Source organism: Podarcis bocagei (assembly GCF_964188305.1).
Source record: "Podarcis bocagei genome assembly, chromosome: 5".
Taxonomy (NCBI): Eukaryota; Metazoa; Chordata; class Lepidosauria; order Squamata; family Lacertidae; genus Podarcis; species Podarcis bocagei.
This window is the reverse complement of record NC_138129.1, coordinates 66,907,249-66,934,326: the sequence shown is the minus strand read 5'-3', so window position 1 is coordinate 66,934,326 and position 27,078 is coordinate 66,907,249. Positions and strand designations below refer to the sequence as shown.

Sequence of the window (27,078 nt, the reverse complement as noted above, 5' to 3'; positions counted from 1 at the left end):
ACCATGGTTTTCCAAACACTGACCATGGTTTCCCAAGCTTCAGAGTTCTTGATGAGCTTACAAAGTTGTCATCAACTCCAGCCCAAATTCCTAGGAATATAAATGAAACAAAGTCAAGAAATATTACCAATGTTTATTAATCATCAATCACTGTCACTAGGAATTATAAAATAAAATAAAATCATTTTAAATTCCCAAGGAAGGTACACTCTTTACATGCCCATGCCTTTTATTTCTGAGGCCCATAGTTCCTAATGAAAATTTTCACACTATACCTCATAATGTTCTTTTCCACCCCTTTTAACCCTGTTTCAACCTCTAGGTCCTTAGCCAGTCGCTGCAGAGTCCTCGAATATCAGGTTAAGCTAAATGGGTTACTGGGGTCCTTGCCAATCCTGTACACTGGGATTTTGCCAGAAAAGGGTACTACTAAAGTGGTCAAAATAGTGTCTTTGTTAAATAAATAGCCCTAACTATGTTAAAAATAAAATTTGTTGTGGCTTTGTTGTGGCAGAGTGACCTGGAATTAAATCTACTTTAATTGTACAAACCTAAAGTATTGGTAGGATCTTGAAACCCTCTTGAAAAATACTAGTAGTCTAGAGATGCCGTTACTTCAGATCAAATTGTTGCCCAACTGTTCATCTGGTCACACTGCAAAGCAGGGCCTAACTGGTAGTAGCACCTATCCTGTGGAACAACTTTCCAGCAGATAATATGCAAGCACTAATGCTGGATGGCTTCCCCTGAAGTGAAAAATGCCCTACTTTAACAGGCTTCCCTCCTCCCCCTGTTCTGCTATTGACTCCCACCTACTGTTTTGATTTGGGTTTTGGGATTTTATAGGATTATATTGTGTTGCATTGGGTTTTAGATGTAAACTGCTTTGGTAACGCATAATGGAAGTGGGGGGGGAGCAGTACAGAAATCTTTAAAAATACAAAAGAAAAATACAAACCAAGTGTATTCCCTGACTCATCAAGTCCCCAGGTATTGATGGGTTGTACATGCTCAATTGTCTCCACTTCCAGAGTTTGACACACTGACATTATTTGTGACTTGGGGGAGTGAGACACTTAGAGATGTGGTAAGGTAAAGGGTAAAGGGACCCCTGGCCATTAGGTCCAGTCGTGACCGACTCTGGGGTTGCAGCGCACGGAAACGCCGTTTACCTTCCCACTGGGAATCTACTTACACTTTGATGTGCTTTCGAACTGCTAGGTTGGCAGGAAGAGATGTGGTACTAAGGGATAATAAGCAGTGTGAGTGTGTTAATATTAAGTAAGAGATCAGCAAGGGTGGGATGTGGTCAGTTTTAGAAGCTGACAGCAAGTTTCTGCACATCTTGATTCTGCAGGAAGATCTCCCCACAATCTCTCCCTGACTTTTCAGGGGCCACTGGGATGAAGCATTCCCTGTTGAATTGAGCAACATCAAAGGGCCCTGTAGTTCAAAACCGCATCTTTAAGGGTTTCCCTTCTGCCTTCTGAACTTGCCTCTGCAGCTAGAGAGTCCTTCGCTTTCGTGGTGTGTGCATGAGGGAATTGGGGGTGGGGGTCTGCCAAAGGAGAAGGGCGACCCCACACTCAAGCAACCTCCCCCCCCCCGCCTTCTTTTTTTAAAAGAGATGTCACTTGTGTGAAGGCGATCTGGTGAAACCAGAGCAAGGCAAGAGTGGTCACACTCACCCTGTCCCCCAAATTCAGAGCGGACTAAGTTTTAAAGGGAGGGGATGTTCAGAGAAGGAAGCTTTGAGCTTGAATGAAGGGAAAGGAGGAGATGGAGGGGGGGAGAGATACAAGCAACTGGAGCTCTTGAAAAGAAAATCTCTCTCTCTCTCTCTCTCTCTCTCTCTCTCTCTCTCTCTCTCTGTGTGTGTGTGTGTGTGTGTGTGTCTTCCACATACGCGAGCTCGCTATCTGGCTGCAATCAATGCCTCTAATTGATGCTTTCTTGCCATCGCGGTGCCCCTTCACTCTCTTCTGTTGCTTGCCTGTGCGTGTGTGTTTTCTTTTCCCCTCTGCCATATATATTTTGTGTGGTGTGTGTGTGTGTGTGTGTGTGTGTGTGTGTGTGTGTGTGTGTGTGTGATTTTCCCACCAACGCCACCATCCCCTCCCCTCTTTCCCTCTCTGCTCCAGCAGCACCAGCACCAGCCACCAGGACAAGTTGCTACGGAAACGGCTGCATGGCAACCGGCTCAGAGCCTGGGGTCCGTCTGCTGCTGCTGTTGCTGCTGCTGCTGCCGCTGCTGCCGCCGCCGCTTGTGTGGCTGCCTCATTCTCCCGCGCGCTTCCCTCCTCGCTAGATGGTGTGCGAGACACCCGAGACTAGACACGCTCCGGACGCGGGCAGCGAGAAGCGGCGAGGAGCGGAGGGAGGCGGCAGAAGGCGAAGGCGAAGCCGGCACAGGCAGCAGCGGCGGCCGGACGAGAAGAGGCGAGAGGCGACGAGCGAGTCCGGGACGCTCTGCTGCTCGCCCGGGACCTGAGGAGGAGAAGAAGAAGAAGAAGAAGGAGAGGAGGCGGAGGAGGCGACGACGATTTCCCGCCCGCCCGCGCGCGCGCGCCTTTTTTTCCCTTCCTATTTCCTTCTGAGGGGAGACGAGCCCAGAGCCCGACGCCGAGCCGGAGCGCAGCGCAGCTTCTCCCTCCGAAGCAGGCATGGACATGATGCCTCTGGTCCAGGGCGCTTGTTGCTCCAACCAGTGGCTGGCCGCGCTGCTGCTGAGCCTCTGCTGCCTGCTGCCCTCCTGCCTGCCCGCCGGGCAAAGTGTGGACTTCCCCGGGACGGCCGTGGACAACCTGGTGGTCAGGAAAGGCGAGACGGCGGTGCTGAGGTAGGGCTCGCCTCAGCTGCTGCTGCTGCTGCTCTCCTGCTCAGGGCGGCGCGCGGGGGGGGGGGGGCAGAGGGCGGGAAAAGAACATGTGAGGGGCTGTGTGTCGTGTGTGCGTGTTGTTGTGTTTCTCAACCCCCTCTCAGCTGGAGAAGAGAGTTCTGGCTCCGCGGGGGCTGCACCAAAAACTGGGTCCGAGCCGTGGAGTTGTTGGGCAAAGAGAGAGGAGGCTCCATCCCACTTGGAAACTAATGGAGCCCCTCTGAGTTTTGTCCCCTCCTGCCTCTCTCTCTCTCCCCCCCCCCCCGCACTTGTGGCGTTGAAAGGTGTCCTTCCTCCTCTCCCCACCGAAATGCCCCTCTTGGTGGGACTTTCAGCGGAACTTTAGCATCGCCTTTTCGTTACTCGGTGGGCTCTTTGGAGTGAGTCTTCCTCCCTCGCTCCCTCTGTGGTGTTTTTTTATTATTATTATTACTATTCCCTTTCTCGTGGATTTGCAATTAGCTCTCTCCCCGGAATTGCTTCGCAGCTTCTTCTCTCAGCTCCTTGTTAAGCCTCTGAAAGCTGTAATGGCTCATCAGAGAACAGCGAACCCCCCCCCCGCACGCTCTCCCCCCCCCTCCCCGCCGCGTCCCCAGCTTCGCAGGCGAAGTGGCTGCAGTGCAGACTCTTGTGTGTGCGTGGTGCGCGGTGCGAAATATCTCCTTTGAGCAGAAATGTTGGAAGTTGGTGCCCAGCAGAGCGATCCGAGTGATGCTTAAAACGCCACCCACCCCCCACCCCGTTCTTCAGAGCCTCCCTCCCTCTGGCGCTTGAAACTCCCGTCCAGATGCTTGCTGCATTATCACTGACAGTGCAGTTCCACGCATCTGACTACTACGGTATGGGATATGTAGATTTCTCGAGAGATCTGATCCAGGGATCCATCTGTACCAAGTACCAAGCAATGCATACCGCAGTGTATTAACTAACACACGCACTTCTCTTTTTTTGCCTGGGAGAGGTGCCTGTATTCTGATGTTTAATTGGACCATTTCCCCCAAGCCCTGATCTATGCTGCAAAATAAAGGAGCTCCTGTTCTTCCTTTTTAAAAAAAAAAAAAAGCAAAAGAGCGAGCGAGCTTTGCGTGTGGAGATGATTTAAGAGCACACATTTGCCACTTGTCTTGTAAATGCAGAGCCCCGTGCCCAATTAGTTGACGTTGTGAAACTGTAGAGAATAAGCAGACAGTTTGGTAACGGAAAGATCCAAAGGGATGGGGGGGGGTGGACTCTGTCCCTCAGCAGCAGATGAATGCAAAAGGTCCTTACTTGCCTTTGGAATGCTAAGTTTGTTCAAAGAAGTTGGAATGGGAATCACTGATGCTCGACTTAATTTCTTTGGGATAGTGCTTGATGTTTGTAACAGGATCTGCAGTGCAACCTTCCTATGCCTGCTATATAGCACTGCTCAGCAGTAACAGTTCACTGAGGATACAGATACACTCCACTTCGGGTTCTTGGCATTTTCATGGCGATTTTCATAGGAGGGTGTTAACGATGTGTATTAATTACTTTTTCAAATATACATATTTCTGCCACCAGACGATTGCACGGTTTACAGCAGTTTTGCAATTCCTTCCTTTTTAACAACGTTTCCATTTCATAACAACCCACTTGGCTAGTGGAGAATTTGTTTACCAGTAGCAGTCTATCGTCTATGCATCCCTCCCAGCGCCCCCCCCAACTGGCTTAATTAGTCACCTGTTTTAATTTGTGCCTCCCCAGCCCCCAGCTTAATTTTTAGTGGTCGCATTTTGCACATCGCCAGGACAATTCTCTAGGGTGTGTGTGAGAAGGGAGGGGAGCGATTGTATGGTTTTTCTTACTACTTAGAATAAGTACGAAGATTCCTACTTCTTGTTTCTTACATGTTCATAGGTTAGTCTCTGCAGCAGTTTTAACCATGAACGACGTGGTTATAAATTGTGTTGCTTGCTGATAGTGAATTAGATTCCTAAACTAACTTCATCAGAATCCTTGCTTTTCACTTATACTGCAAAGCTCTTGCCATATATTTATTGCAGGAGATACTCTTTCATTGTTTCAAACTGTGGCAGGGGCAGCCCAGCCCTATTTATTTCCCTGACTGTTCTCATGTGGTGGATGCTGAGAACACATTCAGTGTTTATGCACCACTGGTTGACATATTTTTCATCTGTAGTAATATGCTGTAGTTACAGTCCATGGTTTTAGAATACATTGGAATTTACTCTTGTTGGTTTCCCATGCTGCAGACAGAAAGTAAATGCAACCCTAGTCTCTTTCTTTATTTGCATTGCCTCCAATGTAAAGACAGCCAAGGATCAGAGTTGATGAGCTGAGTTTTCCCATTCATGCTAGGATGCAAACCAGTGCTAGTGGGCAGTGTGAATCCTTCATACATATTTTTAAAGAAACCCAATGAATTCAGAACTAAGCAACTGATGGTGCCTTTTCACACCTAGAATTAAATGTGTATGTTATCACTGTGACATATGTATTTCTCCAAGGCCCGGCTATGATGCGGAATACATTACATAAATGCAATAGGACTTTTATGGCAAAGCAATTCTTCCCATCTTGTAAGTGGGGGAGCATGAATAGCAGCTTTTAAAATAAAATTCCACCGAGAATAGAATGCACTATACATTATTTTACCAGAGAAAGCAAAATGCATTACTGATCTACTGGGCACAGAAGAGCAAAGGCAATATTAATGTTGTTAAAATTCCTTGAACGTTTCTTAAGGAATGGCACATTTTGTGGAATGAAATACATTCCCCTTGGTATCTGTCGTGCAAGCAAAGTTTGCTTCACTGGAGCCCAATTTTCAAGGAAAGTTGATAGGAAACAGAGGAGCAACTTAGCCATTTGATGCAGACTTCCTAGTCATTCTCTGGAATCTTGTCCCTACAGGTTATGCACAGCTTTTATTTAATGCATAAAACCCAGAACACTTAAATTAATGAAAATCTACAAGAAAATGCTTTTTGGGTGTCGTATTCGGGAAGCAGCCTTCTTCAAACACAGACAAGGAATGCAGAGTACATATTGCAGCTGTTTCAATGGCTCTGTTGATTTGTTCACAGGTAGTAGCTAGTGTATTTTCTTCCACTTACCCAAGACTAGAGTGTGATGGTTGGGATTAATGCATATTGCTCTGCATAAAGAAATGTATATAAATATAAGGTGATATTGTATCACATATTTTTAACACTGTGATTCTGTATACAAACAACTACAGTATGTTTTATAAGGTTCATGCAAATATTTTGATTCTCAGAATCAAACTGTATTTTCATGTTTAAAAAGAAATATTTTGTATGGCCAGGGGTCCCCAAAGGAACGGCACGCTTAAAATATTGCAATCAAGAAACTTCTAATTTGAAGACTTAAATCGTCCAGTATAACTGCTGGTGGCTAATATTAAAGGTCAAGTGTTGGGATTTCTGAGTCATCCTTTCAGTTTTTGAGTCAGCAGTTTTGTTGTTTAATGAAAGGACGATTATGTTAATAAGGATGATATACAGGTGTTTTAATTATCTGACTGCTGAACTGTTGAAAAATGTTACCAGTTAGGCATTTTAGCTGAGATGCTATAGGGATGTAACTGTGGCATGGTGGTGGAGTCTTTCTCTGATAAATCCACAAGCCAAGTGAAGCCAGTAATGTCTACGGTTGTGTCAGTGGTAGCAAGACTCTTTCTAGGAAGCAATTCTTGTAATCACCATTAGTGGAGTCCAGTGCCAGACTTCCATGTGACTTTTCAGTGTCCCATGTGGGGCAAAATGTGATGGAATAAGGATAGCTTTCTTCCAGAAGCTTGGGCTGCAATCCTATACACAGTTACTAGGGAGTGATCACCATTGAACAAAGGTGGGGTATATTTCTGAGTACACATCTGTCTAGAAATTCACTGACAAAAGGTTTAAAGGAGGGATGTGCTATATATTGTAAGTATTATCTGAGAAATTTGAAGTATTATACTTTCTATGTGCAAGCCTAAAACATCTTATGTCTGCCAGCAATCTATATTTTAAACAACTTGCCTTGTTTTATAGGGTTGGGCAGCAAGTTGAAACATAATTGCTACACAGATTGAAATAAAATCCTAGGTCTACCAAATAAAACCACAGCTTTACAGCACCTTTTATCATTTTGTATATTTGGGTATCACAGTTCCAGTGTTGGAATATTAATATTATTGGTGATGTACACAAGGGATGGAGAACTTGCAGCCCTCCAGATGTTGTTGGACACTAGCTCCCATCACCTATCACTAGTGTGGACAATGGTTGGGGGTTATTGAAACTGTAGGCCAACAGTATCTGCGAGCCACAAATTTCCACCTCTGATATATCCTTGCTGGATGAAGATTATCACTGGGAGTTATGATATGTTCCAGCCAGCCATTTTTCTATAGCAGCCTTTTCCAACCAACCAAGTGCCATTCAGAGGCTTGGGCCTGCAGGCCCCACCATACCTGAGAGCTACCAATGTGCAGAGTCTTGCTCCCCTACTCCACTCCACAAGGCACATATGACTGGACTCACATGAGAGTGCCCAACTAGAACTATGGTACAGCACAGGGTATTCTGACTACAGGCTTGCATGATCAATTTTTGCTTTTTATTAGAACCCTGAGATCTACCGACTGGTGCAAAACGAGAACAAAATTTGGGAAAGGCTGGTGAAGATTGCTGCCTCCAAGAAAACTCGATCACAGAAAAGGATTTAGCTCCCACACCAACAATGTTCCTGAATATTTTTAACTTTCTCCCATTTAAATGAATGGCTATGACCCACCCCATGGAGAAAAGAAAAAAGAAACTTGTAATCCCACCCAGGCATATGTCCCATTGAACTTATTATGGCTTATTTCTGAATAGACATATATAATATTGTACTACCGTACTCTGTCATTCTGAACTGACTAAAATGAATCATGACTTAGCAATAAGCATCCTGGATATTGGTTTTATGTTAGGATGTATCTCTGTGCTTCTACAATATATCATCCAGACCTGATAACAGCCCAATTGCTTCTGTGGTATAGACGCTGTTGTGATTCGGGGCATGGCCTTTGTTGACGTACTTCAACAAAAATGAAAACCGCAGACGCAAACACAGTGAATTAGTTGAATAGAATGACACAACTTCTTAATATATGTCTTAAAGCGCTTACACAGTTTGTGCTAGTCTGTTCAGTTCAACAGATCTGATCTACTGCAAGAACATAGTTATAACTAAGCAATGAGTAGGTCAAAGTTTATAGGTACCATTTTAAAAATTGGACAGACATGCTTAGGCTTTCCTTGGGGCAAGGTGTGAGGACACATGATACAGTCATCTCCCTGAATCTATGATGCCATAGATGGGAGATCAAATGTAAATCCCATGTACTCCAACTTGAGTTCCATGATGGGAAAAGTTATTCTTTCTCCCTTCCTTTTTGGTGAGCTACAACTGCCTTTTTTTTTTTCATTTTCTACATCGTAAGTCAATAAACTTCATTCCTTCCCAGTGTCACAGTGAATCATAGAATCATAGAATCATAGAATCATAGAGTTGGAAGAGACCACAAGGGCCATCGAGTCCAACCCCCTGCCAAGCAGGAAACACCATCAGAGCACTCCTGACAGTGTACATAGTGGAACATGGTAAACTGCCTTGTACAGAGCCAGCCATTCGTCCATCTAGGTTATTATCGCCTACACTGCTGATCAGCAAAATTCTGCGATTCAAGGCAGAAATCTTTCCCAGTCTTACCTGGAAATGCCAAGGACTGAATATGGGAACATCAAAATGCAAAACATGTGCTCTACTACAACACTATGGCCCTTAAAAGATTGTTGGGGGAAAGCTTGACTGAATTCTTGAGGCACAGATTAAAATTAACAATCTGGTTTTGAAGTGGGACTGAAATGAAGGTTTGAAGAAAATAGCAAATGCACCAAAATGCATATCCGCTTGAAACATGGAAGAGACACATGCTGGAAAATGGAGAACTGAGTTTCACAAAGATAACTGCTTGGGTGTGATGTTGAGGCCAAGAGGAATAAGAAAATTGAGAATCAAGGCATTGCAAACAAGAAAGCCCCTATGTGATTATCGTTAAATCACACCTAATGTGTTGGTGGATTTGATTTTGGAATCAACACGTGGTTGCAAGTTGAGCAATGTGAATTCGGACAAAAATGGAAAGTTGGATGCTAGGTATAGTAACAGGGCCATACAGATTTACTGAAGGCAGTCTTATATCTGTGGGAACATCTACGAGAAAATAAGCTGAGTTTATGGCCCATTAAAATGGGACTTAGATGTTTAATTGCAGGTTCAAGCCCTGCAGATTCACTGGAAAATAACCTTTTCTGAAGTGTGTCCTAAAGGTACCTAAGAAAATGCTAATATTTTTTCAGAGTTGGCCATAATAATTTGTGGTGGCAGGTCAGAATCTTCGCTGAAAATGCCTCTTGGCATCTAGGGATGGAAAAATTAACCAATTTCAGTTCTATCAGTTTCACACTCCCCCCTCCCAATCTTAAATTCACTTCTTCACATTTCTTCATTGATTTTCAATGATGATGATGAAGATTTACTGGCTGGGTTTCCCCAGCCACAGGGTTTCGTCAGTAAAAAATCCTTATGAAAATTCTTCAGCATGTGAATTTCTTCTAAAACCACATTTTCTGTATGCAGCTTTGACTAATGTACACATTTTGCATGCAGTTTCTTCTAATGTAATGCTGGATGGTACAGTTGGATAGAGCGTGGTGCTGATAATGCCAAGTTTGCAGGTTCAATCCCCGTATGGGACAGCATTGCAGGGGGTTGGACTAGATGATCCTCAGGGTTCCTTCCAGCTCTACAATTCTATGATACTGGATAAATCTATGATATTTTTGCATCTAATTTCATTAATATATTCATTTTTATCCACACTCTCCCCCCATATGCATTTTTGTTAACACCAGTTAGAGAACTGCATTAAGGTTTAGTAATAAAGATGAGGACATCAGATGCCCCCAGGATATATTTTAGATGGATGTAAAGTTGTGTATGTTTTGTTTATATACTGCCTGCAGTATGTATGTTGCATGCTGTTGGGGGTCTGTTATCTCACTTGTAGTTTATAATGATTCTATGGCAGTATAAGTGGGATGTGGGTGGCGCTGTGGTCTAAACCACTGAGTCTTGGGCTTGCCGACCAGAAGGTCGGCGGTTCGAATCCCCGCGACAGGGTGAGTTCCTGTTGCTCGGTCCCTCCTCCTGCCAACCTAGCAGTTCGAAAGCACGTCAAAGCACATGTAGATAAATAGGTACTGCTCTGGCAGGAAGGTAAATGGTGTTTCCGTGCGCTGCTCTGGTTTCGCCAAAAGTGGCATAGTCATGACCACATGACCCAGAAAAACTGCCTGAGGACAAATGTCGGCTCCCTCAATCAGTAAAGCGAGATGAGCACCGCAACCCCAGAGTCGTTCACGACTAGACTTAACTGTCAGGGGTCCTTAACCTTTACTTTTTACGGCAGTATAAATGGATCTGATTTCTCTTTCCAAATGTCTGGATATATTTGTGCATGAATATAAATCAGCATTTGGGTCAACTTCATAGGGAACTATTGGTCCGGGTAGTTCAGTATAGTACAATTATTGGCAGTAGACTGGTCTCCAGGGTTAGAGACAGCCATCTTTCCAGCTATTATATTGAGATCCTGGGGACTGAACTCTTCAGCCCTTCCCACAAAGGTAGCATTTACCAAGTCTACCTGCTGTAAACTATTCCAGCTTCTTTTTATTAAACCCTCAATAAACTTAATTCTATATCAGTCCTAAGCAACTTGTTCCATTACTCAAGTGTTTTTTTATGGCTTAGAAACCTTTCCTACTGTCAAATTAAAAAACCTGCCTTTTTGTAATTCAATAAATTGAAGTGCATATTAGAGACGATTTAACCACAGGCTCAAGTGCCAGGTGTTTATCTGTTAATTGGCATAGATTTGAAATGAAGAAATCTTCCATAAACAGCTTCTTAACTTTAGACACCTACATGTAGCAAAAAAATGTATTAATATTTCAGAAAGATCCGCATGAATACTCACTTTGCAAATCATTCTACAAGTATAAAATAGAGGAAAGAAATTGAAGCCATTAATAAGGAAAGGATTTACAATGGAGGAAAAGACAAGATTAAATGTAGGTAGAGGAGCTAATATATCCAGGAGCATATGAGCATGCATCAGACTAAAGCAACCTCATGGACTGCTGAATAAATGTGCATAGTTAGGGGAAGATTTTGCTTGCAGCACACAGCAGAAATTTCACTTCTCTAGATATTTGATCTGGAATAAGGACCTAAATAGATGAGTCAATAACCTTCTAATCTGCATAACATTGCCATTCCACTTTTACAATCCAGTTGTTTATTGAAAGAAAAGTTATAGTGCCGCTTATATCACAAAAAAATGAAAGAGCTATACTAGCATTAAATTAATGTCCTCCGTGTATTTTGGATTACCGCTACCATCCTCTCTTACCATTTGGCTATGTTCACTGGGTCTAACATAAGCTGAGAGTCCAATTTATTTAGGGGGTAGGATCAAGTGGTAAAGTCTTTAGTGGCAAGTCAAATAGTAGAATTTCTTTGAGGCTTGGTGGTGGGATGCATGCTGAAGACATATTGGAAGCTTGGGGCTTTTCTGATAATTGTGTTCCCTAAATTTTGACCCACACCTTTTAGCAGTTTCTGGAATTATGATTGTCAACAGACACAATCCTATAAAATGAACACAAAAAATTGGCCGCCTGAACTGCTAGATCATACCTGTTCTTTTCTTGCCTTCCTATAGTATTTTACCAGGTAAATGTCCTATACTCTGCCAGGGTGATTTTGGTAGACAAAGTAGCCATTGAATTATCCATTGACAAATAACATTTCGTATTGCAATAAGCAAATAACAGCCCCTACAAGTGTCACTTTTCCAGATTTACAGAAGCTGTCCCAGTTTCTTATTTGATCCCAGAGTGTCCCACTTTTCCTTAGGACATCCCTATTTTCACTGGAAAAATGTTGGAGTGTATGGAGTTATACAACCCCCGAACCAAGGAGGTCCACATTTAGAAGACATCTGAAGCCAGCCTTGTATAGAGAAGTTTTTTTTTAATATTGTGTTTCTATATACTTTTGTACCTTGGTTTTCGAACAGCTTAGTTCTCAAATGTTTTGGCTCCCAAATGCCGCAAACCTGGAAGTGACTGTTCCGGTTTGCAAACAGTTTTTGGAAGCCGAACGTCTGATGGAGCTTCTGCGACTTCCAATTGGCTGCAGGTTCTTACTGCAGCCAATCAGAAGCCACACTTTGGTTTCCGAACATTTTGGAAGTTGAACAGAGTTCCGGAATGGATTCCGTTCGACTTCCAAGGTACAACTGTATGTTGGAAGCCACCCAATGTGGCTTGGGCAACCCAGTCAGATGGGTGGAGTATAAATAATAAAATTGTTGTAGTTGTTGTTGAGTAAGATGCCCCTATTTTCATCAGAGAAATGTTGAAGGGTATGAAATAGTAGAGTGCCCGAGAGCTACTAAAAAATATACATATTGTAAGGAATGAAAGTTGCTTCTGTGTAGGATGTACTGTTGGGACAAAAAGATTACCTTAGATTTTTTTCAATTACTTTCTTCTCACTGAATGGCATTAAGTGTCAGTGTCCTAAATGTTAGCAAAATAGAAGATTCAGCCTCCAGATTAAGTCTGCCTGATCAGCTGACATGCTTAAACTGCAGCATTCCCAAGGACTACAGAGAAGGAATTACACTGGTTTTAATCCCATAAGGATAAGATAATCAAACTCTGTATCAAACCTGCTTTTTAAAACAGATGTGGTTTTGGCATTTTAATGCATGTGCACTTGCTGCACCAAGCACATATTTTGGTTTTCAAGTTACTCTGCAGGCCAAGAGATATCTCAAGGGGGGGCGGTTCTTTCAGGCCAACAACCACCTTTCCTCTTGGGTAATTTTCCAGGGACCACGTGCAAAAGGTAGGCAGAGCCAGAGGCAAAAGTGAGCAAAGCAATACATTCAGTTTTTACAACAACAACAATTTATTATTTATACCCCACCCATCTGGCTGGGTTTCCCCAGCCACTCTGGGTGGCTTCCAGCAAAATATTAAAATACAATAATTCATCAAATCTTAAAAGCTTCCCTAAACAGGGCTGGCTTCAGATGTCTTCTAAAAGTCAGATAGTGTTTATTTCTTTGACATCTGCTACCTTTGGTAGCTTGGTTTCTAGACACACTGTCATATGCTCTCAATCCCTCGTTTGCCTGGATATGGGACTATCAGAATTCAGGGACACATTTCTACCAAGCCAAAAACACTTAAGAAGAATGTGAAACAGGGCCTGTGAGCTGTGTGCCTGGAAAGGGTATGGCCGAGGAATATGGGATAGCCAGCCTCATTTAGCCAACAAGTTGCAGTCTAAATAATGCCTGGAGGGGTTAAGACTATAGAGTAAGTTGTCCTGCCAGGCCTACTTCACCTTGGAAGGAACTAGCAACAGTCAAACCTTGGTTCCTGAACAACTCCGTTTTGGAATGTTTCAGCTCCCGAATGCCAAAAACCCGGAAGTAAGTGCTCCAGTTTTCGAATGTTTTTTGGAAGCTCTTGCAGCCAGTTGGAAGCTACACCTCAGTTGTCGAACGTTTCAGAAGCCAAACGAGCTTCCGGAATGGATTACATTCGACAACTGAGGTTTGACTGTAATCAAGGCAATTGTTCACCCCCAATCTACCTGAGAAGCTCAATGTGTAAGAAAGTCTGAGCAGGTTGCCATGTTTTACTGCCTGTGTAACATTTTATGAATGCGGAATGGAAAAGGACATGAACAAGACCTTTGAAGTGTTTGTAAGTAAACCAATTTTTAACTTATCAAACGTGGTCTTTTCCTATACTAGGGGAAGAGGGAACTCACAAGGGTGTGTTTTAAAGGCCCAACAGCTTATATTTCCTTGCTTACGTTGCTGCATATTTTGTGATTTTAAATCTCTTCTGAGTTTCTCTCATGAAAGATTATTTGCTTTAAACTTGGATCTTTTGGCATCCAGTAATTCTCCTTTCTACTTACCATTCCCCACTGCCACCAACAAAGAATGGTCCTGACAGCAAGATAGAGGGACTTGGAGGGCCACATTCAGACCCTGGATGTGGTTCTTCACCCTGGATGTATGAAGGAATGCTAAGCAATCACTTTTGGCATAGGATTCCGGAGATGGGGTCTTGTTGTCCCATTTAACGTAAACAGTAGAGGGAGGAAATGAGAGAGTCATTTGCCTTTTTCATTTGAGTTGTGAGAAACTCTGGGCTTATTCCTGGCCCTTAAATGGCAATGACTTGGTCTGCAGTGTATAACCCATGTCCTGATAAATGCAGTAATAATGAATAAATCTCTGGATGATGGTGTGCCTTAGAATTAAGCTCTGCTTCTGTTTTGGTGGAAGTCTTCCCTTACATTGTAGGCTTTTTTTCAGAGCATGATACAGCATGAGCTGTTATCCCAGCAAATCCGTTTAGCCATCTGGACCTCTGCACTGTGTCTTTTTCACTCTCTCTCTCTCTCTCTGGTAACAGCAAGTCCCCAAGTTCTAAATATATGTGTGTACTCTGGCAACAGAACACAGAATAAAGCAACTTCCCATCAGTAAACAAGAACTGGAGATACTTTTTTTATTTGTTACCACAGCACAGCAGCCACACCAGCTGTTGCCAAAACCATTGCACAAGCTGTTGAGTGAATAGTTTAGCTGGTTGCCACAAGCCTGTGTTCACTTCCTTTGCTGTGTGAGCTTAATGAAAGCCCAGGTTTGCAGAACTTCCAATGTAGTCGCTGATTAGATTTTACAGATGGAATTTCATTAATGGTGTTCCAGTTATTTGCTTGTTACTTTTAATTGTTGACCTGTTAAATGAAATACTTGGCAGAGGATGCTGCTGAAACTTCCTGGAATCTTAGATTAAAAAGGGACACGGATTTGCCATTATGGCCCTAGTCAAGTATTGGGGAAGGGAACCTGGCATCTTCCAGATGTTGTTGGACTTCATTTTCCCAACATCACAATGTGGTGTAGTGGTTAGAGTGCTGGACTAGGGCCTGAGAGACCAGGGTTCAAACTCCTATCAGCCACGAACCTACAGCCACTTTCTTACAGCCTAACTTTCCTCAAAGGGTTGCTGTGAGAATAAGATTGAGTGGGGGGAAAGTGTTTGTGCCACCTAGAGACTTTTGGAGAAAAGGTGGAATATAAATACAATAATAGATAAAATAAATGCCCAGCCAACATGCATTACAAGTGGAAGGGGCACAGCCCTATACATTGGGGATAAAATACTGTATATTAGGGACATGGGTGGCGCTGTGGTCTAAACCACTGAGCCTCTTAGGCTTGCCGATTGGAATTCGAATCCTCGTAACAGGGTGAGCTCCCGTTGCTCTGTCCCATCTCCTGCCAACCTAGCAGTTCGAAGCACACCAGTGCATATAGATAAATAGGTAACGCTGCGGTGGGAAGGTAAACGGCGTTTCCATGCACTCTGGTTTCCATCACGGTGTCCCATTGTGCCAGAAGTGGTTTAGTCATGCTGGCCACATGACCCAGAAAGCTGTCTGCGGACAAATGCCGGCTCCCTCAGCCTGAAAGCGAGATGAGCGCCGCAACCTTTTTTGACTGTACAGTATATTAGCAGTAGGAAACCTACATGACCTACCATTTGTTGTTGGACTGCAAGTCCCATCATCCCCAGCCAAAATGCATAATGGTCCAGGATGATGTGCAGTTATAACTGGAGTCCACAGGTTCCCCATTTCTCTAGCAGTACATAATCGTTGGAAAAAGAAAAAAAGCTCAGCTATGTTCTCCCAAAAGATCATTTACTTTTCTGCAAACCATCCCAGTAGGCCTATCAGTCCGCAAAACATGCTAAGTCATACTTTGATAAGCTATTTTTCTCTCCACAACAGACCAGATTTTGTGGTATGCAGAAGCAGAAGTTTTTTCTGTTTGGAAACTGAATTGTTCTTCACCTGTTCACTGCCTGCTTAGCAATATCTGCTTTGAACCTGGCTGTAAGACTGCAACTGCCAATAGTTCTTTCGAATAATTTTAGGAGAACCAGCTTGCTAACCAACCAACCCATTTCCTATCTTTCTGCCAAGTGTGTAATTTTCTCCAGAGATTGCAACCATGCCCTCCAGACACCGTGGACTCCAACGCTCAATTGGGGTCACCAATGGCCAAGGATGATGGGAGTTGCAGTCTACAATATCTGGAGGGTGTTCCGTTCCTACCCATTCCTTCTAACATCAGTGCAGCCAATGAAGGTGTATTATCTGTATTTGGCTGGAGATGTCTATTTATCCGGTAGCCCTTTTCTTGTAGTTTTTTGTTATTTTGAACTTCTCTATTGTAAGCTGATTTTGGCATTGGAAAAGTGATCTCTAAACACATACATTTACTTCTTTCAATAAACTTTGAGAATATGATAGTGCAGGTTGTACGCTCTCATTAATTTATGTATGCCTGTCTTGTTATTTAGGGCTTCAAGCTTTAATCTGTTGAACTGGTAGATCAATCAACCAGAGCTTTTATATTGCAGTTTAATGTGTGTGTCCCAATTAAGTGGAGGCAGCAGAAACTGAAAGGCACACAAGCTGCATAGACATGCCAGCTTTATTCTCTCTCTCTTTTTGTCATCTTACTTGGCATGTAAAAGGTGGCTCTTCTCCAGTTTGGTATTCAAAGCTAGTAGATATAATGCATTTCAGGGAAAAACCACTACTGTTCCTTCTAGCAATAAGAATCATAGGTAACCCAAAGAGGACAGTGTTCATTTGAAATCAATGTCAATACATCTTTTAAATCTGGGTCTTCTCCAAAACTAATAGGAAATTGAATTTGTTCATTTCTATGCCCTTTTTTGTGCTGGCAGTATTCCTGTGATAGGGAATACACAAAAATTTAGGTTTCCACATCACATTGAGGAAAAAGTAAGTATTAAAGATGGCCTTTGCTTCTATGAGCTTTTGTTTCATTTATCTTTGGAGAAACTGTTCTATTCAACAAGATGGAACATATGAAAGGATAACTTGAATCTGCAGGCTTTAAGACTGGGAATAGCTTTCCCAGTCATCACTGTAAAGATAATGAATATTCCATATTCATATACTGTAGGCGACTCCTGATGTCCTCTCTCTAATTATATACGTAACAATCTAATTTTTAATACTTAAATTTTTGATGTGCTGGCGTTCTTCTTCCTGTCAATGATCTACTAAGGGTTTTTGGTTCCTTGTGCCATTAATTTTCCAAGGTAATCCCTCCCTGTTGGGGATTATTGCTTTAATACAATATTTGCAGTCTCAATAGCAATAATTACAGGGAAAGAAAGTCCTTTACCCACAATGAATTTAACCTCTTAAAGGAATATCAATTGAGCTACACATTGAGCTGTTCTACAGTTTCTGCCAACACTAGTGATTGAGTTACTTAAACATTGCACAATATTTGGTTTCCTACTGTTTAATATGTAATTATGATTTTACTACTTTGAATAATGAAGAATGAAACTATGTTAGGGGAATGAAAATCTAATAATGAAATGTAAGCTATTTGCTTTTGGGGTTGAACAGTCTCGTTCATCTAAACAGTTGATTGAACCTTATTTCTTAATTTAAGTAATGAGTGAAAAATAGTATGAAAATACGCTAAGGGTGTCTGTTGCTAGTCTTTCAGATAGATGCTCATGATGTGAAGTTAGAAGTGTGCCACACCAATTTAAGTTAGATTTACTAGGAGACAGGTATGTTTAGGATTGAAGCCTTGGGCTGCAGTGCCAATACTGTTTTCTCTAGATCATGGGATTGCTCTAGAATAAGTTTTCTGTGGCTGGTAGCATGAAGGAATCATTGGGACATTTTTGGCTTTCAAACAGGCAGCTTTTGTGTAGAACTAAGGCATGGCACATGAAGGTTGTTATCACCTGTGGAAGTTTGATTGAAATTATACATAAGATGCTAACATAAATATAGAACTTTGACAGGTAGAGATTTGAGGCACACTGTAATCAATATGCTGATGACACTCAATTCTTTTTCTCTATTATATCTGAACCATGTGGGGCTGTGACTGGTTTCTGGAGGCAGCAGTGGGCTCTTTAGGGATCAGTAAACTGAGACTAGATTCCTACAAGACAGAGGTTCTGTAGGTTGGTGATTCTCATGTCTGGGAACTGGATAGATGGCCTGTTCTGGATGGGGTTGCACCCCCATTGTAGGAGCAGGTTCCAATCATTGAGTTCCTCTGGATTAGCATTGTCCCTGTGGTTGTATTAGTTGTATGGATTGGTTGTTTCCAGTCTTAAAGATCTCCAGTTGAGGGGTAGGATTTTGAAGATTTCTTCAGGTACCGTTCATGAAAACACTGCCACCACCCCACCCCAATGTAATGCAGTGGATATGCTTCTCCATGGTTTTGCCCAGGCAGCTGCTTTGAGGAGCTGTCCATCAGGAAACTGGAGTGGAAGCCCACAATCATGAGAATTCTGAGGCAACCGAGTTTTCCATGCAAGATAGACATTTGCTCCTATGTGCAGTTTTCCTCACAGTTCTTCAAAATAGTCCCTAGACAGAGCAACAGAGATGCTTCTCTTGGTGGAAATGTGGGGACCTTTTTTGAGTCTTGGATTATGTTCTAAATGATTATTTGGGTAGACCTTGAATCATTTCTGACAATTTGAAGCAGGTGAGAAAGAACTCATTCATTTCCTCTGAAGTGTAAATTGTACTGAGCCAGACATATATTGGTGAAAGAGGCTGCAAACACTTTACAGCAACTCTAGTCTATCATTGTATTTTATTCCTTCAAAATAAGATATAAAATCTTGGTGTGGCTACATGGAAATATAATAATATAAGTCAATATTTTTCAAATTTTAGCTGAAGAGAGTTTGTTGAGATCCATGCTACTTTTGTAATTTTTCCCCAGGGTGATATTGAACCTACAATTGGGAGTGGTCCAATCCAGGAACAGTTTTGCCACTTCATTTATTGTATGTGTGAATTTGGCCCACTGATATAAGCCCATGTTGATGGATTTGCTGACCACAGAACAAGGATTATTTGTGCACTACCTCTACCACTCTGCATCACAGTATCAATGGGTTTTAATTTAGGAGAAACGCTCACTGAAGGCATTTGGCTTCAATACTTTGTCAACACTTTGTGATATATTTCTCAGATGGTGCCATGGCTAATTGAAGAGCACTTAGCAGTTATTAATTAACAAATTATGGGATAATCCTTTATAGGAAAAGTGGGCTCCCATTTGAAAAGTGAAGCAAATGCCATGGCAATTACTTTTAAAACAAGTTGAAACTATGTAGGTATATACTTAAATGATGCTCTGAGTCATTTCCTTCAAATAATTATAACTCAACATCGATTCTATTAACACTGAGAGATATCAAGTTAGGTTCACAAAGATAAATTGACTTTATCAGTCCATTGAGTCTACTCTGAGTATGGTGTAGCTATCACCTGCTTGACAGAAAACACAACATTTAACATAAAAATAACACCTGTTGTTTTGGTGGTCTATGGTAAGGGTCATTGATGAATTTCATCATTTTGTGTTCTGATCCAGCACCTTCCAGACTTAGTTCTGCAATAGCTTTTTCACTTCCCATAAAGACACTTCTGCTTCAGAGGGTTGACCTTAGAGGATTGGATCTAGAGAAACTTTACCAATGCTCTATTCACACCGTGGGACCTTTCTACATCCACACTCGCCCCTTCTGGGCCTGCATACTCGGCAGGGGTGGTTTTGCCAACCCCTAAGTACAGTTCTGGATATGGCTCTGGAACAACACATTGAAAAGGAAAGGGAGTAGCCCTTTGAGATATGTTGTTCCTACACTGCCTCTCAGTAAGCTGGAAATGGTACAAAGGAACTCTTCTTTCTGTAATTTCAGTAACAGCCAGTCATAGTTTTGTCATGCAAATCCTTTTAAATAAATGTTAAATTGTTGTGCAACAGAGCTGCATAGTTTTTGTGCATTAGCACTTAACAAATAGGAAATATTTTAGTGTGTTGTGCAGATGTTGCTACTCTAGCAGTACAAATGCAATGAAAATTATGCCATGTAAATTCAGTAATGATGTAAAAGTAATATAGGTATCAAATTTCACCACCACAATGCCTGCTTTGATTACAGTAACTCTACACACACACACACACACTTCCTCTGAGCAACAAAGCAATAATCTAAGGATTAAAACACAAATTAACTAAAGGCCCAAAACAGCAGAAAGCAAAAAGACAAAGAGCAACACAAGTGCATGAATTAACAGCAGAATCAACATTCATGAAAAATGTGTAAGAAAGGTTGTTGTAAGAAATATCATTGAGATTACATATACACCATACATTTAAAGCACACTCACACACATTTAAATAACACAACTTTCCCCAAAGAATCCTAAGAACTGTATTTTGTTAACAATCTTGTAGCTCTGTGAGAGGGAACTACGCTTCCCAGAGTTCTTTAGGGGAAGCTAAGTACTTTAAATGCATGGTGTGGATGCAGAGCTTTTATTTCAGCTGGAACTCACCAGAACTCAATTCTGATACCTCTCAGGTGGGCAGCACTGCCACTCTAAGAGAACAAGGGAGGTGTCCATAGTGAGTTCTGGAACCTATTTTTCTAGAAAAATAGCACTATGTGGATGTAACCAAAATATTCCATCAAAAGCTGCAATCCACTACATGCCTATCATAGGGGTTCTAACTCCCACTGAAATCAGTGAGACTTACTTCTGAACAGACAGGATTGTACTCCACATCCTGCAGGTAGAGCATGCAGCCAAGAAAAGGACTGATGATCAGGTGTTCTGAAATGTGGAGGCACACTAGTAGTTAAGTTGCATATTTGTTTATCTCTAGTAGAACTAATAGGAAATGTTCAAGCTTGAATATAAAAACTTATTTGACTTTTCACGCTGCCCATACAAAACCATTGCCAGATAAATTGACTGAATAAAAGAAAACCCTGAAATGCAGACTCTGGGATTACAGTAATATTTTAAAAAAATATCTTCCATCATATCTGAAGGAAATTGAGGGAGGAATTCTGAAGACAGTTAAACATAGGTAAAAAAACAAAAACCCGATAGGTTTTTGTTTCATTTGGTGTTGTGATAGGTTGCAATCAGGCAACATAGAGGTAGAGTAAGGAAAAGGTAAAAACTTCGGTAATTAAAAAACAAAGCAAAGCCCTGCACCATAAACATGTTTCCTGTGCTTCCAAAATTTCTTGAGATTCTACAACTAGCCTACTCTTACTGAAAGAATGCTTTCATTGAGTGCCAAGAACAGCCTTTCAAGCTACTGGAGACTGAGTTATTGAAAGGCCGCCAAAGTCCCCCACAAATGTATCCCTTCAGCTACTGTATCTTTGGGATCTAACAAAGTTATATATTTCTCTAAATGAAGAAGAAGAAGAAGAAGAAGAAGAAGAAGAAGAAGAAGAAGAAGAAGAAGAAGAAGGAGGAGAAGAGGAAGAGAAAAAGAAGAAGGATGTTAATAATTCCTATATGATTGCCATCTTGATGCTCAATTCAGAAGGACAAAAATGCTTAGAGTATTTTCCTTTGCAATCTTCTGCTGAATATAATTGCTTAGTAAAACACCTTTCATCCTTGTACTTTCTCCCTCAGCCAGTGTAAAATGGTCGGATCTGCTAAACAACAAAATATTGTATTGTGTCAGCATTTAAATGCCTCACCTAAGCCTTTAGTTTATTAATATGTATACATGTGTAAAACCTGTTACTCCCTGCCACAAATAATTTCTTAAAATAAAATAAAATAAGGCGGCAACACCTTCACTGTGAATACAGGAAAAGACTGGGGGAAAGTCTGCTTGCAGTTGCAGGTAGAATATTAAGACTTAGAAGGTTGAAGGTCTCCAACTGTGCATCAATTATATAGCTACATCCTACTGCCTTTGAACTTAAAGCATTCACAATTAATCCTTATTAGCATAAGGGTATTCCATGTAGCTTGGGAAGATGAAGGCTGAACTTATTAGCTTTGTATCCTGCTGCCAAGGTGCCATGTCAGGCTTCTACATACATGTCCTGTGGAGCTGCCTCTACCCCAAAAGCTTCAAAGAGTACACTTTCAGCTGCATATCAACTTCACCTTTAGAATGACAGGACTTATTGAATAAACTGCAGATGTGTGCTAGTTTCACAGTTGCTCTTTGGAACCTTTGCATGGGGAGTAGTTAATATGCATTTAGGGTTGATCTGCAAGAAATTCCACCAATGCACAAGACAATGGACTTTCTTTGGTAACTCAAGTCCAAGGGGTAGAACAATAGGAAACTCCACATGAATAAATTGAAGTGTCCTGTGCATTCCTAATAATTGTGACCACTTACGTTTTGTTTTGCTTTTTTAAAAAAATCTATTTAAAAGAACCATCATATTTTTCTAGCAAAAAGTCTGCAAAGGTATAATAAGGGTTTCAAACGGATTTAGAAACAAAGGAGATGTAGGCAGACTTTCAGTCAGTACAGTTCCCAAGTTGTCTTTTGTCAGTTTCATTATTCCTATCTTGCATGTTCTGCGGCAGCCATGTTCTGCTTGGGATGAACTAAATATACTCAACAACATGTACTTGAGCTCTGTTGCCATTCTATAAAATGAAAAGAGAATGGAAATTTAGATTTGAGAAGTGATGGAAGAAAATATTCTTCCACAATTCTCAGCTTCAAGCTGGCTCTCCAACAGCCCCCCCCCCCCAAAAAAAAACCCCCATGAAGTTGCAGTGCACATTTACAGTTAGTATCCAGTCTTTGACAAACAACATTAGGAGCATCAAAACTAGAACTGTGTTAAAATGAATTTCTTTCAAACCATGTGAACTTTAAGGATGTGGTGTGGTAAAGTTAGCTGTACATTGCCCACAGAATATGTTAATAAATAAGTTTAGCATAAAAGTGAAGATATGGATTGAACAAAACCCTTTCATTCACAGATGGAGTGCTTTTGTTTATGGAAAGGACTGCGATTCAGCATAAGCTTTAGTGATGATGATGATGATTATTAGTATTATTATGTGTATTCAGAATTATTTTATAGGCTTATAACATTTGAACTTGTCTTGCAGGCAAAAGCTAGTGATTGATTTTCTTTTGAGTCTTTCTGCATAGTTTGCCTTCTAAAACAAAATATATAATCCATAGTCCTTTCTCAAAACTTTGCTTGAGAGAGAATACCAACCTTGGTTCTTGACCTTTATTGTGCAATGTGATCTATGTGGAAATGCATGCAAGTTCTTTGATGTTCCTGGATCTCTGCATAGATGAAATCTCCAACCTACGCTGCAAAAAACCCACATACATCCCACAGTGCTATTTTTCTGGAAAAAGAGGTGCCAGAACTTATCACGAACTTCTCCCTTGTTCTCTTAGGATAGCAATGGCACCCACCTGAGAGGTGACAGAGCTGAGCTGAGCTCCTGCTGGGGGGGGGAGCATTGTAACCCCAAATGCTGCTTTTATTTTTCTGAAGAAGAGAAAACAACGCTGAAGTTTACTGAAATTCTATCATTTTTTTGTAAACAATTTGCTTCTCTTCTCTTTCTCCTTTTCCTCTCAAAGCGAATGACAGATATAAAATTAATCTTGTATGTGTGTATTTTTTAGGGGATATTTAAACAGCAATTTCCATGATAAACAGCACGTAATGGATCTTGCTGAGTGGAGTGAGTGTTTAAATATTTCAAGGGAACAAGAAATCCATGGCACATACTGATAAGATTTTAGGAACAGTGTAAATAATTAACATTACTGGATAAATGACATTTTAAATTGTAGATAATTGAAATAACCCTCTAGTTCTACTATCTCAGTAGGTCAAGAGTTCATCTCTCTGCATATCTTAGTTCAGTGTTAATTGTTACCATGGCCAAGCTATTAATGCTCGAGGAAACATTTGCCAAGCTGTGGAAACAACATACTTATAATTCTGAAAATTACCCATCTATTATGGGTTTTATTCAAATGATGGTATTAGAAACCTGATATCTGCACAGCATTTAGCACGGACCTTTGTTCAGTTATTATATAAAGAGCTTACATGTGTACATCTAATCATAAGATTTCTTGACTGTTATTTAATATGTCATTAGCATTACAGCTCTCAGATGGAGTGAATTTATTCCTATCTTCCAAACAAGATCAATAGCAACTGCAGTTTTGCAAGTAACATCCCAAATATTCCTGGGGATTTTATCCAGAAAGTATCAGAGGTGGTAGTGGGTGACCTTAGATCGCTGATTTTCAAACTGTGTTTCAGGAACCCTGGGATTTCTTGGAAACTTATCAGAGACTCCTCAGTGAGAAGATCAGTAATAGCAGACAAGCTTCCCTGGATGATAGCTTGCCCATGCTCTAGATCTTTCCCTGAAATGTATAGCAGGATAACATTGAGTGTGCTTGGGATGATGTACTCACCTCACTCAAGTAGTAGATAGGTAGCCGTGTTGGTCTGCCATAGTCAAAATAAAAAAAATTCCTTCCAGTAGCACCTTAAAGACCAACTAAGTTAGTTCTTGGTATGAGCTTTCGTGTGCATGCATTTCGTGTGTATCTGAAGAAGTGTGCATGCACACGAAAGCTCATACCAAGAACTAACTTAGTTGGTCTTTAAGGTGCTACTGGAAGGAATTTTTTTATTTTCACCTCACTCAAGGCAGCAGTGAGTTCCTGTGCTCTGTACACACCAAGTGCACCTCAGAGCCCTCTGTCATGTAATTGTGCCTTTGGCAGATGAATTGATATGGAAAAAGTTATCTGAAGTTAGAAATGTTTTGAATACCACTGCCTTAATTTGTCTGCTCAACCTAAGGGGTATAAAAACAAATGTATACACATAAGATACATGCAACAGTTATGGAGCTACTTAATATCACTCTATTTTGGTTAAAATGGATGGCAACAATCGCTGTGCTTGGGCAAGAGGAAATTAGTTCATTCCATCCATATATTTATATATATATGAATCCTGGCTTAGTTAAACAAGTCAGCTCCATTACTCCTGGTTTGTACTTGCCTTGTTTTGAAACACAGAAGAGTGTGTTTTCATAACTGCAGTGATTCCCAGCATGTAGAAGATTAATACACCACCACCATCATTGTTGTTGTTGTTGTTTAAATGTGTATGCTGCCTTTCCTCCCAAAGGAGTCCAGGATGACAAACAACAAAGAAAAACATTAACTAAGTCCCCCATGATATTCTCATGAGGAAGCTGGTAAAACGTGGGCTGAACGAGGTAACTGTTAGGTGGATTTGTAGCTGGTTGACTGACTGAACCCAAAGAGTGCTCATTAATGGTTCCTCATCAGCCTGGAAAAAAGTGACAAGTGGGGTGCCACAGGGTTGTGTCCTGGACCCATTGTTGTTCAACGCCTTTATAAATGACTTGGATAAAGGAATTGAGGTAATCATATTTGCAGATGACACCAAACTGGGAGGGGTAGCTAGAAGACAGAATCAGATACTACACTTGATCTTAGCCAAAAGGCCGAGAAGCGATTTTGACTTTTGAAAATTAATAAAAAATTATGCATGAAAAAAAAAAAAAAAGAAGACAGAATCAGAATTCAAAATGACATTAACAGGTTGGAGAACTGGGTGCAAGCTAACAAAATGAATTTCAATAGGGACAAATGTAAGCTTCTGCACGTAGGCAGGAAGAACCAGATGCACAAATATAGGACAGGGGACACTTGGCTTGCTAGCAGTACATGTGAAAAGGATCTAAGGGTCTTGGTGGACCACAAGCTTAACATGAGTCAACAGCGTGATGCAGCAGCAAAAAAGGTTAATGCTATTCTAGGGTGCATCACTCCCTGGAAAAGACCCTGATGTTGGGAAAGATTGAGGGCACAAGGAGAAGGGGACGACAGAGGACGAGATGGTTGGACAGTGTTCTCAAAGCTACAAACATGAGTCTGACCAAACTGCGGGAGGCAGTGGAAGACAGGACTGCCTGACGTGCTCTGGTCCATGGGGTCACGAAGAGTCGGACACGACTGAACAACAGCAACAGGGTGCATCAACAGAAGTATAGTGTCCAGATCAAGGGAAGTAATAGTACCACTCTATTCTGCCTTAGTCAGACCACACTTGGAATACTGTGTCCAATTCTGGGCAGCACAATTTAAGATGGATGTTGACAAGCTGGAACGTGTGCAGAAGAGGGCAATCAAGATGATCAAGGGTCTGGAAACTAAGTTTTATGAGGAGCGCTTGAAGGACCTGGGTATGTTTAGCTTGGAAGAGAGGAGATTAAGAGGAGATTTGATAGCCATCTTCAAATATCTTAAGGGCTGTCACATGGAGGAGGGAGCATGCTTGTTTTCTCCTGCTCTGGATGGTAGGACTCGAACCAATGGCTTCAAGTTGCAAGAAAGGAGATTCCAGAAAAACATTTGGAGAAACTTTCTGACAATAAGAGCTGTTCAGCAGTGGAACAGACTTCTAGATGCATAGAGTTTTGGTATTATGGTTGAGTTCACTGAGTGATGTTCTGTGGTAGCAGTTAGAATTCCCTGAAGAAGAACCCTTATTTTTATTTTAAAGTTTTCTTTTTTAAGCTGGAAATATATTGCTTTAATTGTGTTTCTTCAAATTTCCTACATGTCCACTTATCATGCTTAATTGTGTGGCAGAGTTGCAGGCCTGTACTGGCTCACCCGGTGCAATCCAACATTAGACAGCTGCTTGTGGGGGTTTCCTGGCCAGCATGGAGTTAAATTGTCCTCCATGCCAGTTGGGAATTCAGATTCAAGCGTGGCTGTTCAATAGGCCAATGGCAAGCAGTCTGAGGGGTGGGCTGTTCCCAGGGGGTGGGTCAACTGAGCCAGCAGGTTTCACTCCTTGGGTACAAAAAGCAACCTGCCTATTCCCCCCAGGCAGTTCCTTGTTGGATCTCCTGCCCACCCCTCCCTATGTTTTTGTCAATAGTATACTGTGCTTGACCTTGCTATGGACAATGTTAGTTGCCTTATTTGGGACTGGGCAGAATTATTTTCCATCCCATGTCTGGTGGTTTTGGCTACCTCAAAGTAATCATCACAACTTCTGGCAGTTTAT

General features: G+C 41.5%; 1 protein-coding gene across 2 annotated transcripts in view; it reads left to right on the top strand.

The window, feature by feature from the left end:
• The first annotated feature begins 2,226 nt into the window (after positions 1 to 2,226).
• NEGR1 (neuronal growth regulator 1) overlaps positions 2,227 to 27,078 on the top strand; it is a 457,176-nt gene continuing 432,324 nt past the window's right edge. The window contains exon 1 of one of the 2 annotated variants that reach the window (XM_081193857.1): positions 2,227 to 2,839. In XM_081193857.1, the coding sequence (XP_081049983.1) occupies positions 2,664 to 2,839 (176 nt within the window). In that variant the 5' untranslated portion in view covers positions 2,227 to 2,663. The remainder of the gene's footprint in view (positions 2,840 to 27,078) is intronic. The other variant, XM_081193858.1, reaches the window with a different exon arrangement.